This window comes from Ursus americanus, chromosome 9, assembly GCF_024610735.1.
Source record: "Ursus americanus isolate L20-20 chromosome 9, mUrsAme1.1.p, whole genome shotgun sequence".
Lineage (NCBI taxonomy): Eukaryota > Metazoa > Chordata > Mammalia > Carnivora > Ursidae > Ursus > Ursus americanus.
In genome coordinates this window covers 2568512-2583715 of record NC_142135.1, presented here as the reverse complement: position 1 = coordinate 2583715, position 15204 = coordinate 2568512, and the positions used below count along the sequence as shown (strand labels likewise).

The 15204-nt window shown below is 47.4% G+C and overlaps 1 protein-coding gene across 1 annotated transcript in view; it reads right to left on the bottom strand.

The window, feature by feature from the left end:
* Positions 1-14461, bottom strand: part of LOC123779695 (maestro heat-like repeat family member 5) — a 67872-nt gene extending 53411 nt beyond the window's left edge. Inside the window, exons 1-4 of the mRNA XM_087864561.1 lie at positions 14382-14461; positions 4496-4677; positions 3114-3259; positions 2019-2147 (exon numbers count right to left, since the gene is read on the bottom strand). Of these exons, the coding sequence (XP_087720687.1) occupies positions 2019-2147; positions 3114-3259; positions 4496-4677; positions 14382-14461 (537 nt within the window). The remainder of the gene's footprint in view (positions 1-2018; positions 2148-3113; positions 3260-4495; positions 4678-14381) is intronic.
* Between the last annotated feature and the right edge of the window lie 743 nt (positions 14462-15204).

Below are 15204 nucleotides of genomic sequence, written 5' to 3'. Positions count from 1 at the left end.
CACAGGAAGCCACAGGTGGACAGAGGTCTAAGGTCCAGAATGGCTCTGGAGTCTCTGTTTTTCTCTCATATCCACCAGGGGCAGCGGGGAGACCACGCGATGCTGAAACCAACGTGACAATGCTCTCGTCGAACGGGAAAGTACTGAGCTGCAAAGCAAACCGAAAGTTTATTTGGGGTCTTTGGGAACCCCGATCTGGGGGACACAGATTCAGCGGGAAACGGAAATGTGCTTGGAGTGGGGGAGGAGAAAGAATTTACAAAGGCAAAAACTGGAGGCTTTTCGAAGCCTTTTGAAAGAATTATGATTGGTGTAGGCAAAACTAATGGACATTGGTCTACACAGGATAGGTCACTGTGCTGGTTGCTGGTCGGCGTTCCGCGAAATAAGCCTCATTCTGGGAAACGCAACACAATGTGGCCGTTTGCGGTCAGCACAGCCTAGAGTTCACACTTGTCCAGGTGGAGGCATGCGTGAGACCCACCTCCCCAGTGGCCTCTTGGGCCACGCTGACAGTCCCCGCTTCATTTCACATGTTTCTGTCCATAGTCTCCAACACAGAGTCCAGGGTCAACCAGAGCAGACAGATTTCCAGAAACACCTGGTCTCAAACTGTACTTCCCAAGCACTTGTTTCCAAGAAGCTGCTGGAGGCTGCATGTCTCCAAAGCAAGAGAGCGAGCCAGGAAAGAGGAAGGCCTGGCGTATTCGAGACGCAGTCCCTGGCTGGGATGGGCTACAGGGGTTCCAGACTGGGCTGTGGACACCAAGACACCAGCCGACACGCTCGGCTGGCTGGGACCTGGGTGATAACGTGCCTGCTCTCCCCTGAGTCCTGGACCAGCTCGTGGTGCCTACAGAAGTGCTCGCACCGACCCGCGCTGGAGAGCTGGCGGTGGGCGGCCGTGTGTGCAGAAGGCGGCGGTGCGGAGCAGCCATGCCACGGCCCTGCCTCGAGGGGCTCTTGTCCACCTCCAGGGAGGCTGAGCCAGGCTGCCACCCAGATGCTGGAGGGCTCTGCTTGTCCTGCAGCCCTCAGCAGCCCGGGTCACCACTGCCCCTCTCTATTACTACTGGTCTGTCGATGATTCGTAGGTGCTTTGCTTTTTAAAAATATGCCTGACATGCTTCACATGATGACTTAAATTAAAATTAAATTAAATTAAAATTTAATTAAAAAAAGGTACGGAATTTTAGAACACAAACACACTGGCTATGGCCTTCGTTCCCTGTTTTTCTCTGATATCCACACTGGAAGGGTCTACAGACTTCTTTGTGGGGAGCGTGGGGACTGGTCATGCTGGCCATTTACCAGCTGGCTAACTGCTTCAGGCAAGTCTCCTAGACAGCCTGAGCCTCGGTCCTTCTGTCTGTAAATGGGGGTCATAAATACCTATTCCCGCTTCGTGGAGTGCCCAGGCTCAGCCCTGTGGGCCTCAGTGAGAATTCACGTCCACTGTGGGGCAACCCTGGGCTAGTCTGTCTAAATAGGAGCCACGAGCCCTCCAGTCCCTGGAGCTGAAGTCGTTGAGGCCATGGACAGGCCTGGGCTGCCCTGGACCACACCTCAGGTGGGGGAGGTAGGAGTGGTGCGGTCTCCAACAGGTGGGACCCACGAGGTAGCGGCAGAGGCTGAGTTAAGCCTGGAGAAGGGGTGGGACTTGTAGGAGTGCTTCCAGAGGCTGGTGTGGGAAGCAGCCATGGGAATGGTGTAACAGGTGGTGGTGGTGGGGGGACCAGGGCAGAGACTTCCAGGAAAGGGCTTTGCAGCTGACATTTGGCTCTGCCATTTATGGGCCCTGTAGACTCAGACAAGCAATGAGCTCTCCGAATCTCACCTTTCTCAACTGTAAAATGGGCACACAAGGTTGTCCCTCTGAAGGGGCTGGTGGTAAGAAAACGAAATGGACAGAAATCACTTGGTGAACCACGGGGCTGGGCACCCCCACCATTATCTGGATGCTGGGGCAGCAGCCTATATTCCCAGAAGTGGCTTATTTGCTGGGAGGGGAGGCACACCGTGGTCTTGGTCATGTTCTCCAGGGCCAGCTGCATGAACGATTTCTCCCAGGCCTCCTCCAGGGAGTTGCTGGCTTCAATGACTGCCTCCAGCACGTGGAACAGCCGGAACTTGTGCCGGGAGGAGATCTGTGGGGGGCAGAGTGGGCAGAGGTTCAGAGACATGTTGGGTCTGGTCACAAGGGGAGTGGCCGCCAGTGAAAGCCTAGGTGTGGGCAGGCTGAGGAGGCTGAGGAGGCCAGGGGGAGAGGGTCACAGTGGAGGCACTTGGCCATTCGTCCAATAACCATTTAACCGACCATCACTATGTGCAGGCCCTGAATAGGTTCTACAGAGACAGATGAATTAAAGTCTCTATCCTCAGGAACTGCTCTAAGATTTTATTTATTTATTTATTTATTTAAAGATTGTATTTATTTATTTGAGAGAAAGAGAGAGAGCTCATGAGAGAGCACAAGCAGTGGTGGGATGAGCAGCAAAGGGAGAGGAAGAAACAGGCTCCTGCTTGAGCAGGGAGCCCAATGTGGGGCTTGAGCCCTAAGGCAGACGCTTAACCAACTGAACCACCCAGGTGCCCCTGCTATGGGATTTTAAAAGCATTCTGCCTCTACAGTCAGTTCATTCATTCATTTATTTATTCGTCCAATCGTTTATTCACCCATTCATTAAAACTTAATCACATCTTCCCCCTAATTATCCATCGTCCATCTACCAACCTACCCAAATATCCATCCACCCATCCATCCACCCACCCACCTATCCATCCATCCATCCATCCATCCATCCATCCATCCATCCATCCATCCGTCTCTGCCACTTAATCGTTCTGCGACTTTAGGCAGATCACTTCCTTTCCTAAGCCCATTTTCTTACCTATGGGGATCATAACATCTATATCATGGGACTCTTCTGAGGGTGGTCACACATGTTGGTCCACCGTCCTCCCTCCCCTCTCAGCCTGTTTGACATATGAGGAGATCAACTTGCCCCAAATCATTTAGCTGTACCAAAGAGCCAAGATTTGAACTGGCCTTGGGGTCTGGCCCTCCCCTCTGCTCCCCATGCAATCCCTCCAATGGCCCAAGCAACTCCCACCTTGGGGTTGTCTACAAAGTAGTCATGGATGGTTTCCAGCACCAGGTTGGGGGTCCCATAAGCCATGTTCTTGATCTTCTTGATGATGTACTTCAGGTGGAAGGGGTCTGAACTATTCAGGTCCCGGAGCATCTTGAAGCAAATGGCTAAAGAAGATGGAAAAAGGTGTGAGGGTTGATGTGCTGTGGGAAGGTCACATTGTGCCGTCAGGGATAAGTGGGTAGGGAAGAGGTAGGCCAGGAATGGGAAACAGTGATCTGAAAATGAGGACTGAAGAATTGAACACATTGGGAATTCCTGGGCCTCCTGACTGTCCAAAGAGTCTTCCTGGAATTTGAGATAGGATAAGAAGCAGGAATGCACGAAGGTTTCAAACCCTTATACACCATGCATATTTCCATCCATTCATTTCATTCAACCACTTTTTTGTGCATTCTTTCATCCAATCATCTATCATCTACCTATCCATTGATCCATCTGTCCATTCACCCACACATTCATCCATATGTCTGTTTGTCCATCGATTCATCTACCCATCCACCTGTCTGTCCATCCTTACACTTACCCATCAATCCATGCATTAACGAGTGTATCCATCCATCCGTCACCCATCCACTCATAAATTTGACTATCTACCTGTCCATCCACCCATCCATTCAGAAGTTTATTCATCCATCCAACACACATTCACTCAAATTAGCCATCCATCTTTCTGTCCCTCTATCTATTCATTCCTTCACCACTGCACCTTCCATCTAGTCCTTCAACATTCAATGATGTTCCCTCTGTGTCATCATAGGGCTGTGCATGAGGACTCAAGGAGGAGTCAGGGCCCAGCTCGGTTCTGAAGGAGCCTCCAGCCTGTGGGAGCCCTACCCACTATGTGTGGACTCGGGTTCTGCAGTTGTATAAAAGGCCCTGGGCACAAAGACAGGGGAGGGGCAATACATCCCAACAAAGATGGAGGGACATTCAGGACTGGCCACTCAGAGGTGGTGGCAATTTAACTTTGCCTAGAAAGATGAAGGTAAGTCATCCTTAGAATGAGGGGCAAAGCATTCCTGTGAAAGGGCCAGGCCTAGGCTGAGGTCCTAAGGTGTGAAAAGGTGTGGGAAGAAAGTGGAAGGTGAAGTGTGAAGGAGGGAATTTTTGGGCTTTGGATGGTGCCTCAGGAGACATGAAGAGGCCAAGGAGGTATGTAGGGCTCTCTGCTGAAAGATTTCACTATGTCCACAAGGTCCTTGACATTCCCAAGATCCCAGGGGTGTGGATTCCTTCTGGTCCTCATCCCCAGGACTTTTTGAGTGGAGGAACCAGATGGAGTCTGCTGGAACCTGACCACCCCATCTCCACCCCGCCAGAGTCCCAGGGCTGGTGATCACCTGCATTGTAGGCTTCCTCCATGAACATCTTGTGCTCCTTGGGCACAAGAGCAGCCTGGCTGCTCTGTGACTTGCAGAGCAGGATGGTGGTGGGGTGTGCTTGTCTGTCCCAGTGGGCAGGGTCCTGAGGTAACTTCATGCAAGATAGGTCCTTCATGGATCTGGAGACATGGGAGAAGATTCTGAAATGGAAGAAAGGTCCAAGGTGTGTGTATCTGGGCACCTTTGTGTGCATTCATGAATGCAAGCACAGTAGACACTGAGAGTCATGTTGGTCAGGATCAGGCTTGGCAATATCCTTCTGCATGTCTGCCTTTCTGTTCAATGGTCTGGCTGAACTCCAAGGGAGGGAGTAGGGAAGGAGTCTGGAGGCCTCAGGGATGTAGTTAAGTAGGCAGCATTTCCTGTGGGCCTGGAAAGGCCTGACTCTTAGCAAGTGCTGGTGGCACAGACATGACTGTCAGGACCTGGAGGGCTCTAGGGTATGGCATCCCCAGCTCCAGCTCTTGCACTGACTTGGAGGAGCCAGTCTTCTCACGACCACACACGATACTGCCCTGGCTACCCAGAAGTCACTGAGGGGTCTTTGAAGGAGGTCTAAGAGCTGCAGAGCAGGTGGTAGCAGGAGCCATGAAGATGGGTGCACTGGACCACAACCCCGCCTGTGCCCCAGGCTCCACAGTCCTGGTGCTTGGGAATAATTATGTGTGCATGATGGAGACACTGAGAAGAACTGTGTGGCAGGGGAAAGGAAGGACATCAGCCCTCACCTCTTCTTTCACAAATATGGGGACAGCATTCCCTCAGACTGTGCTCATTGCCAGAGGGGCCAAAAAAGGAGGCATCCTTCATTTTTGGGGTAGTGTCAAAGCTGTTTGTCTCACAAATTCTTCTTGGACCCTCCTGGCAGGAGTGGCTTCTGCTCTTCCTGCCCTGGAACCTCATTCCTTGTTCACTCACAGTTCCCATTTCCCAAGTACCGACCACAAGCATGCTGTGTTCTTTCTGGCCACTAAGGATATATAGATATCTAATGTCTGATATTAGCGGGTTTGTATATCCCCCCTCCTCCAATTTTTGTGTTGTTTAAGGCAGGAAGGGGAATCTGGTCCTTGTTGCTCCATCTTGGAGGGAAGCACTGGTGTTGTCTTCATCATCTTCATGTCTCTGGGGTTTTTCCTGAGTGCAGTGTGGAACCACAGAGGATTTTGAGTGACATTATCTCATATACGTTTCTTATGTGGTAGAATAAATTAATGGGTAAATGTTAAAAGAGATGAACCACCTTCTAATATACCACATAATGCACCTATAGAATTTTTTGATGGTTTGTTGTCTTGCTCACATTGAATAAAAGATTACCAGGCTCACATGGCAGCAAGAAAATATGACCCCTAAGTAGGAGAAAAAAAATTGATCAAAAGCAACACAAAAATGACACAAATGAGAGAATTAGTAGACAAAGACATTAAATGTCATTGTAACAATATTCCACATGTTCAACATGGTATATTAAAACATAAGCATGTTAAGGAGAGACATAGAAAACATAAACAAGATGAAGAATACAACGTTTGAGATTAAGAATACACTGGATAAGTTTAAAAGCAGATTAGACACTGTAGAAGCAAAGATTAGTGAGCTTGAAGGTACTACAGCAGAAACTACCCAAAAATGGAACACAAATGGAAAAAAGACTGGAAAAATGGAACAGAGCAATCAGTGAATTATAAAAAAACCTCAAAGGGCATCGTGTGTATGCAATGTAAATCCTCACAGGAGAAGAAAGAGAGACAGAAAACAATATTTGAGGGGATAATATCTGGTTTCCAAATTAATAAAAGCAAAAATCCCACAGATCCAAGAAACTCAATGAACCTCAGTGAAAAAAACATAAAGAAAACGAAACCAAATGACATTGAAATAAAATTGCCTAAGGCCAATGCTAAGAGAAAATTTTAAGAAAGGAAGCCAGAGAAAAGTCAGAGAAAAAAAGAACCATTATGTGCAAAACTATAAAGATAAGAGCAAGAGTATAGTTCTAGTCAGAAATAATGCAAGCGGGATGCCTGTGTGGCTCAGTCATTAAGCTTCTGCCTTCTGCTCAGGTCATGATCCTGGGGTCCTGGGATTGAGCCCCATGTTGGGCTTCTTGCTCTGCAGGGAACCTGCTTCTCCCTGTCTGTCTCTGTCAAATAAAAAATTGAAAGAAATCTTAAAAAAAGGGAAATAATGCAAGCATTGGAGACATGGAGCAACATTTTAAAACACTAAGAGGGAAAAAAAGGGCAAGCTAAAATCCTATACTCAGAGAAAAAAAAAATTAAAAAACTGATGGTATAACCAAACCTTTATCACATGCACTAAAGCTGAAAGAATTCATCACCAGCAGACCTGCACCATAAGAAATGTTTGAGGAAGTCTGTTAGGCAGAAGGAAAATAATACCAGATGGAAATATGGAAACACACAAAAGAATAAAGAACAGTGGAAATGGTAAATATGTAGGTGAATGTAAAATGTTTTTTCTTATTTTTCAAGTTTAAAGTAAAGTTCTTATTTTTCAACTTTACAGTAAAAATAACAATGCAAATGTAGAAGTAAAATATATGTCAACAATACCATAGAGGTCAGGAGAGGGAAATGGAAATAAAATACTGTAAGATTCTTATACTGTAAGTAAAGTGCAGAATATCACTTGAAGGTAGGCTGAGATATGGTAAATTTGTAAACTATAAGCCCTAAGCAATCACTAAAAAATCAGAGGGTAAACTAAAAATATATATAGCTAATAAGCCAACACGAGATACAGGGGCAAAGAGGAAAAATAGAACAACGAAGAGAAGAAACAAAGTGAAAACAAATTGCAAGATGGTAGATTAAAACCAAATCATATCAATAGTCACATTAAATGTAAATGATTTAAATATCTCAATCAAATAGCAGAGACGGTCAAATTGAATAAAAAATCAAGACTAAAAAAATGCTGCCTATAGGAAATACACTTGAACTATAATAGACACAAATCAATGAAAAATAAAGGATGAGAAAAGATACCATGCTAACAATAATCTAACGAAAACAAGAGTGGCCATACTAATATCAGTAAAAGTATATTTTCGAGTGAATAATATAACCAGGGATAAAGAGCATCAGTTCATAATGATAAACGGATGACTTTCAATTCTAAATGTTCATGCACCTAATAACAGAACTTCATAATATATAAAGCAAAAAAGTTAGAACCAAAAGGAGAAATAGTTGAAGAATAGTTGAATCATAGTTGAAGATTTCAGTATCCCTCTGTCAATAATTGATAGAGCAAGAAGACTGATAATCATTAAGGATACAAAAGGCTTGAATACTCCTCTTAGGTAATGTAATCTGATTGGCATTTACAAAACTCTCCAACTAACAACAGAAGAACACACATTCTCTTCAAGTGCACGTGGAACATCTACCAAGATAGACCATATTCTGAGCCATAAAATAGTCTCAATAAGTTTAAGAGGATTCAGATCAAACAAAGCATACTCTTTGACCACAATAGAATGAAATTAGAAACCAATAACAGAAAGATAGATGGGATATCCCCAAGTATTTTGAAAATGAAATAACAATTTTAAATAATGCATGGGTCCAGAAGAAATTGAAAGAGAAAGTAAAAAGTATTTTGAACTGAAAGAAAATGAAAGCACAGCATATAAAAATGCATAGGGTGCAGCTAAAGCAGTGCTTTGAGGGAAATTTACAGCATTCAAATTCTTTTAAAAGATTTTTTAATTTATTTATTGGACAGAGAGAGACACAGCGAGAGAGGGAACACCAGCAGGGGGAGTGGGAGAGGCAGAAGCAGGCTTCCCAAGGAGCAGGGAGCCTGATGCAGGGCTCAATCCCAGGACCCCGGGATCATGACCTGAGCCGAAGGCAGACGCTAATGACTAAGCCACCCAGGTGCCCCTATAGCATTCAAACTTATAGTATTAGAAAAGAGTAGAGGTCTGAAATCAATGACCTAAGTTTCCATCTTAAAAACGAGGGGAAAAGGGGCAAATTAAGCCCAAAGAAAGAAAATAATAAAAAGTAGAGCAAAAATCAATGAAGTAAAAACAAAAAAACATTAGAGAAAATCAATAAAACCAAAGCCGGCTCTCTGAAAAGATACACACATTTGATAAACTTCTATCAGGCTTTATTAGAGCAAAAAGAAAGAAGACACAATTATTAATATAAAGAGTGAGAATAGGTATATCATTTAAGATCCTACAGACATTAAAAAGATAGTGAGAGAATATTATGAACAACTCGATGCCAATAAATTTGACAACCTAGATAAAATGAACTCCTTAGTCATAAAATAACAAAGCTCAGTCAAGAAGAGCTGAATAACCAGAATAGCCATTGGCCTATTATAAACATTAAATTTGTGGTTGAAGACCTTCCCACAAAGAAAGTGTTAGGCTCAGATGGCTTTACTCTTAAATTCTACCAAGCATTTAAGGAAGGAATGATACCAATACTATAAAACTCTTCCAGAAAATTAAAGAGAGAACACTTCCTAACTCATTCAGTGAGGTGAGCATTCGTATCCTGATACCAAAACCAAAGAAAGGCACTGCAAAACTTCTTAACATATGAATCCAAAATATACAGATATGCATATCTGATAAGTGGACCTTATCCTGGGTATGCGAGGCTGGTTGAACAATTGAAAATCAGTCAATGTAACTTACCATATTGGTAGATTAAAGAAGAAAATCATATAATCATCTCAGTAGATGCAGAGAAAGCATTTGACAAAATTCAACATATATTCACAATAAAAACAAGAATTAAAGGAATTTCCTTAACCTGATTAAAAGCATCTACAAAAATCCCATAGCTAATATCATACTTAATGGTGAAAGACCAAATGTTTTCCCCACATCATTGGGAACAAGGGAAGGATGTCTGTTTGCACCACTTCTATTCAAAATGGTAGCGAGGGCTCAGTCAATACAAACAGGTAAGAAAAGAAATTAAAAGTGTGCAGATTGGAAAGGAAGAAACAAGCTATCTCGACTTATAGAGAACGTTATCACCTAATTAGAAAATTCCAAAGAATCTACAAAAAACCTACTAGAACTGAACAGTGAGTCCAGCAAATTTGCAAAAATAAAGTCAGGATGCAAAATTCAGTCATATTTCTCTATACTGGCAATGAGCAATTGGGACTTGAAAATAAAAAGGCACCATCCATATACAGTAGCATTAAAGATCATGAGATATTTAGACACACTATCTAACAAATAATTGCAAGGTCTGTGAATTGTAAAATATAAAATAGCAGTGAAAGAAATAAAGAAGACTTTAATAAGTGGAGAGATAAACCACGTTCATGGATCAGAAGACTCAATATTGTTAAGGTGTCAGTTTTGTAAAAATATATCTAAATATTCAATGCAAAAAGTCCAGAAAAAGTCTCACACGTACAAGGTTAGCTGATTTAAAAAAAAAACTTAGCTGTATTAATTCAACTTAATTTTTTTATAGTAGGCTCCACACCTAATGTGGGGCTTGAATATACAACCCTGAGATCAAGAGTTGCATGCTCTACTCACTGAGCCAGCCAGCCGCCCCAAGGCCAACTGATTTTTGATAAAAGTGCAAAAGAATTCAATTAAGAAAGTGTATTCAACAGATAGTGTACAATAATTGGATGTACACATGCAAAAATAACCCCCCATTTACAGTTCACACTCTATACAAAAATTAACTCAAGACAGATGGCAGACCTAAAAGTAAAACCTAGAATCTAAACTTCTAGAAGAAAACGTAGGAGAAAATTTTTGTGATCTTGGGTTAGACAAAGATTTCTTAGGTGTGATACCAAAAGCACAACCCATAGAAGAAAACAAATTCGGTTGGATTTCATCAAAATTAAGAACTTCTGCTCTCGAAAGCCATCTAGAAAAATGAACAGATAAGCTGTGGACTAAGAGGAAATATTTGCAAATCATGTCTGATAAAGAACCACATTCAGAATATAGAAATAAGTCCTGAAACAAACCAAAAACTCAAACATGAACACAAACAGTCTAACAAAATACAGACAGAAGATTTGAATAGTCATTCCAGCAAAGGAGATAAACAGGTGGCAAGTAAGCACATAGCAAGTGCCCAACCCCATTCTTCACGAAGGCAACAAGTGGAAACCAAAGTGGGATATCGCGCCATGTCTACTAGAATGGCTGAAATTGGGGAAAACCCTGAACATACCAAGTGCTGGTGAGGTCGTGGGGTAACTGGACCTCTCGCACGTTGCTGGTGAGATGTGAGATGGTGCGGCCAGTGCGGGAAGTAAGCGTGGTGCTTTCTTGGACGGTTAAACGTACACTCGCCACCCGACTCTGCCGCTCCACCCCTAGCTGATTATTCAGGCGCAAGAACAACTTACTTTCACACAAAATCTGTATGTGAACGTTTATAATGGCTCTGTTTGTAATGGCCCCAAACTGAAGAAATGCACGCATCCTTTGATGAATGCATAAGGGAACTGTGTATGACATCCACGGAAGTACTAATTGGCAACAAAAAGAAATGAATCACTGAGAAACACAGCAACATGGACGGTTCTTAAACTCATCACACCGTGTGAGGGAAACCAGCCCCTGCAAGCTACACACTGTATCGGCCCATCTCGATGGCTTTCTGAAGAAGGTCAATGAAACAGAAAACAGATTAGTGGTTTCCAGGGATAGGAAGTTGGGGGGTGCTCACTACAAAGGGCATGGGGGACTCTGGGGAGACAGACCTGCTTCCTATCTTGCTTGTGGTAGTGGATTCACGGCTGGATGACTTTGTTAATGCTCGCAGATTTATCCACTAAAGAGAGTGAATTTTACTGTACAGAAATTATTCCATAATGAAAAAGAAAGCAAGATCTTTAAGAACAGAAATGATCTCACCCCCTCTCTGGTCTCATTTCCTTCTGCTTTCTCTTGCTTATTCCATCCCAGTCACAGTGAGCTCCTGCTGCGCCTCAAACCACCAGGCACGTTTCTACCTCAGGACCTTTGCACTGGCTGACCCTTCAGTCTGGGGAACAACCTTCCTCTAGAGGGCTGCTCAGCTCAGTTTCTTACCTCCTTAGAGTCTTGGCTTAATTATTACCTCCTAGATGAAATTACTTAAAATTGTAGCGTACCCCTACCCCTTTCAAAATTTTCCCCATCACTTTTAACCTCGTAACATGATATAACTTACTTTATTACATCTACTGTTCATTGGCTGTCTGGCCCACTGGAAGGTAGCCACAAGGGTAGGGATCTTTATGTCTTGTCCCCAGTTGTATCCTCCAACACCTGCAACAGTGCCTGGCACACCAGGCACACACACTCTACGGTGGGTAGAGTGATGTTTCAAAGCAACAGTCAGTCCATCTTCATCTCTGGAAAGCCCTGTGACAGCCCCCCAGCTCTCTCCCTGACAGCTCCCTCACCAGGATCCAGCTGCCCAAGCCTGTTCCACTTGACTGGTGGGCCTTTGCTCTCCTGGGCCCGCTGCCCAGAGCATGGGTCCTTTCTCCCCCTCTCTCCCTGTACCTTTCAGGGTAATGCACAGAGACCCGCCCTTCAGCCTCCTTGACTTGGAAAGAGCATCCTGGGGTTGGGGTGCTTCCCCTGACTCCGTGGCTGACCGAGGGCCCACCCTGGCTCCCCTGAACCTCGGTGTCACTGCTGACAACCCCCTGGCCCTTTTCCTTCCCAAGTGTCCCTGGGGATGTGCTGGCTGTCCCTGGGTCTCCAACATGTCAGTGAGGGTCGACAGAATGAATGACTGAGCGGGTGAGTCTGAGGCGCACTGCCTTGGGGGGCCTTCCTCAGACAGTGAGACCCTCCTCCTCCCGTCCTCCTGGAGCTGTTCCTGGTAGTCCTGCCTCTTCCAGCTCCCTTCCCAGATGGCGTTCATGCTCACTCCATCTCATAGCCATCCCAAACTGAGGGCCCACCCCCCATCTGCCTCTTTGGGAACCAGTGACCAGGTGGCCAAGCAGGGGACACTCCGGGGGTTGCCCAACATGTTGCATTTCTGCACTCAGCCAGACTTTCCTCAGGAAGCTCCCACGTCCGGGGCACATGTCGGGATGACAGCATTTACAAGGTGTTGGGGCAGAGACGGGGTGCGCCCCTGGCCTGGAGTGGCTGGCCATCTCCGCAGTTCCAGAGCCCTCCGCAGTGCCCAGGGCAGTCTCAGCCCTTCCTGCCTTCATTCCTTCAGCGAGTACTTGTTAAGTGCTTACTGTATGCCGGGTACTGGGGGTTCATCTGCGTGAAACACACAGAAAACCCTTCCCTCGTAGTGCTAGCGTTCGGGGGCGGAGGCGATGGACAGAGTCTGACCTGTGCCCACCGGGGACAGTGAGATGGAGAAATCGAGCAGGGACAGGGTTTGGACAAGCTGTGGGGCCATGTTAGACAGCTGGTCAGGGAACCTCGGCCATTGGGGTGCTTCTGGGGTGAGGCTGTCTGACGGGTGCCTGGTGGGGGGGCGCTGGGTGGCTGGAGGAGCGAGTGATGTATAGATGAAGGCGTTCTGGGGGGGGCCCTTGGCCCAGCTGCTCACGACGTCCTGCTGGAGAGGGATGGGTGCCCCTCTCGTCACATCTCTGACCCTCCACCCCCACCGCGTTACACTCCATACTGTCCTCACACACCAACCCCAAGGGGTGCCGAGACACAGACAGATTCAGCGACCCGTCCTAGGACACACCCCCTCTGTGGTTCCGACCCAGCCTGAGCCCGAAGCCCGCATCCTGGGGACGGAGGCCGGCGGAGCTCAGTGCACGCTCGAACCTTCCTACCACCTCTCAGAAAACCAGCCACTTCCCTGCCACTCCCAGAAAGTGTGGCCTTTCTGCTGGAGGCTGGCTGGGCACCTCTGTGGGCATCTCACCAAGGGTCGGAGCCCGGCTCCCCTCTGCACCCGGGAGGGAACTGAAGCTGCTCAGTGCCACCCACGGGCACTTGGCCTGTATCTTGCCCTAAAACGGCATCCTAGCCCTGTGACGACCAAAATTGAATATATTTTTAAATACAGAAAAACGACAGAAGCATAGTCAGGCAAACAGCTGCAGAGGGGAGCGTTTTCTCGCCTTCGAAGTGATCCAAGATGTGGCAGAGGAGACGGGCCTGACAGCACACACGGAGACGACTGCGTGCGGACCAAAATAACTGAGTTCAAAGCAGGTACGAAGCTGCTCCTTCTGACAGCCCACCACGATGGGCATCGCAAACGGGACTCCAGCTCCGGAACCCACCCAGGGACAGGCTGGAGAGCACCCCGGGGGCCTGAGGCGGCAGGGGAGGGAGCCCGCCCACCTCTGGCCTCGTGCAGGCTCGCTCAGGACGCACCGCGTCTTTGCAGGGACGCGGGCCCTTGTACTGCTGTCCATTCTGCAGATAAGGAGCTGAGGCTCGGGAAGCAGGCAGACACTGTCAGCCCTTCTGCCCCTCCGTCCCCTCACTCACTCATGCAGTAGGTGTGTGTGGACGTGGACGGTGACACGCTGCTAGCCCCACCGCTGTCTCACAAGCAGCCAACAGCGAGGGCGCATTTGGATGCATGCCCTCCCTCCCGGCCTCCTCCCACTGAGTCAAGGACTGCCAGGTGGGGCTCCATCCCAATCCCGCCCCCCCCCACCACCTGCTGTTCCTGGCTGCAGGGACTCCTCTTTCCTTGGTGTGGGGCCTGGGACTCAGCCCCAGATGCTCCCTGGGGGGTGCCCCTTGCTGTCCTGCAGGGAGGCATGCTCCTGAAAGATGGAGAAGCCAGGGTACCTGTGGGAAGCAGGGCATCGGGCGTCCCCTTCTGAGTTCCCACATGTCCCAGCCTGGTGCTGGGCTGACCTGGGGTTCTGGGACATGACTGATGGCGTCCTATCAGCCGCGGTGAAGCTGTGTGGCTTTTCCGAATGCTGCCCGTCCATGTTGGGGTGCTGTTTGGAGAACCCACAGACCCCAGCCTCCAGCTCTGTCCTCATGCCCAGTGGGGCAGCCCTATCTCTGCGTATCCCCTCCCCCACCCCAGCCGGCCCTGACCTCACCCCTGAGGTCACAATGGTTCCAGTGCTCATGGCCCTTTTCCGGGGCCAGTGCTGTGGAACTGGACACTGTCCTGGGCCTGGGCACATTATGTGTGTGTTCCTGATGTGGCCTTGGGCTCAGCCCTTCTGTCTCTGGCTTGTGAGGAGCTCTGAGACTGAAGACCCAGCTAATCCAAGCTTGGATTCCTGACCTAAGCAGCTGTGAGAGAGTAAATGTGTGTTGTTTTAAGCCACTATGTTCTGGGGTCATTTGTTACACAGCAATAGATAACTGATACATGTTCTGTAGGAGCGAGAAGAGGCAGAATTAGGTTCTTGATGACCTCCCATCACACGGGGCCATCGTCCAGTTGCAAGGTTTGGTCCCAGCATGGTCCCTCATCCCCATACTTGGCTGTTGGAAGCCCTGCAGATGGGGCTTGTGGGTGGGGGGCTGAGGGCAAGGATGTTGCAGGGACAAGGGACTGCTGGGGCCGGGACTGCTGCTGGGTCAGCTACCTCCAGTCCCAGGAACATCTCCCTCTGCCCAGCCAGCCCCTGGGCTCAAGCCGCTGTGGCCACACTGCAGGCAGCCCTGCCTTCTGGAAACAGCCATGTGTCTCATAGACAACAGCCACTGCTCACCC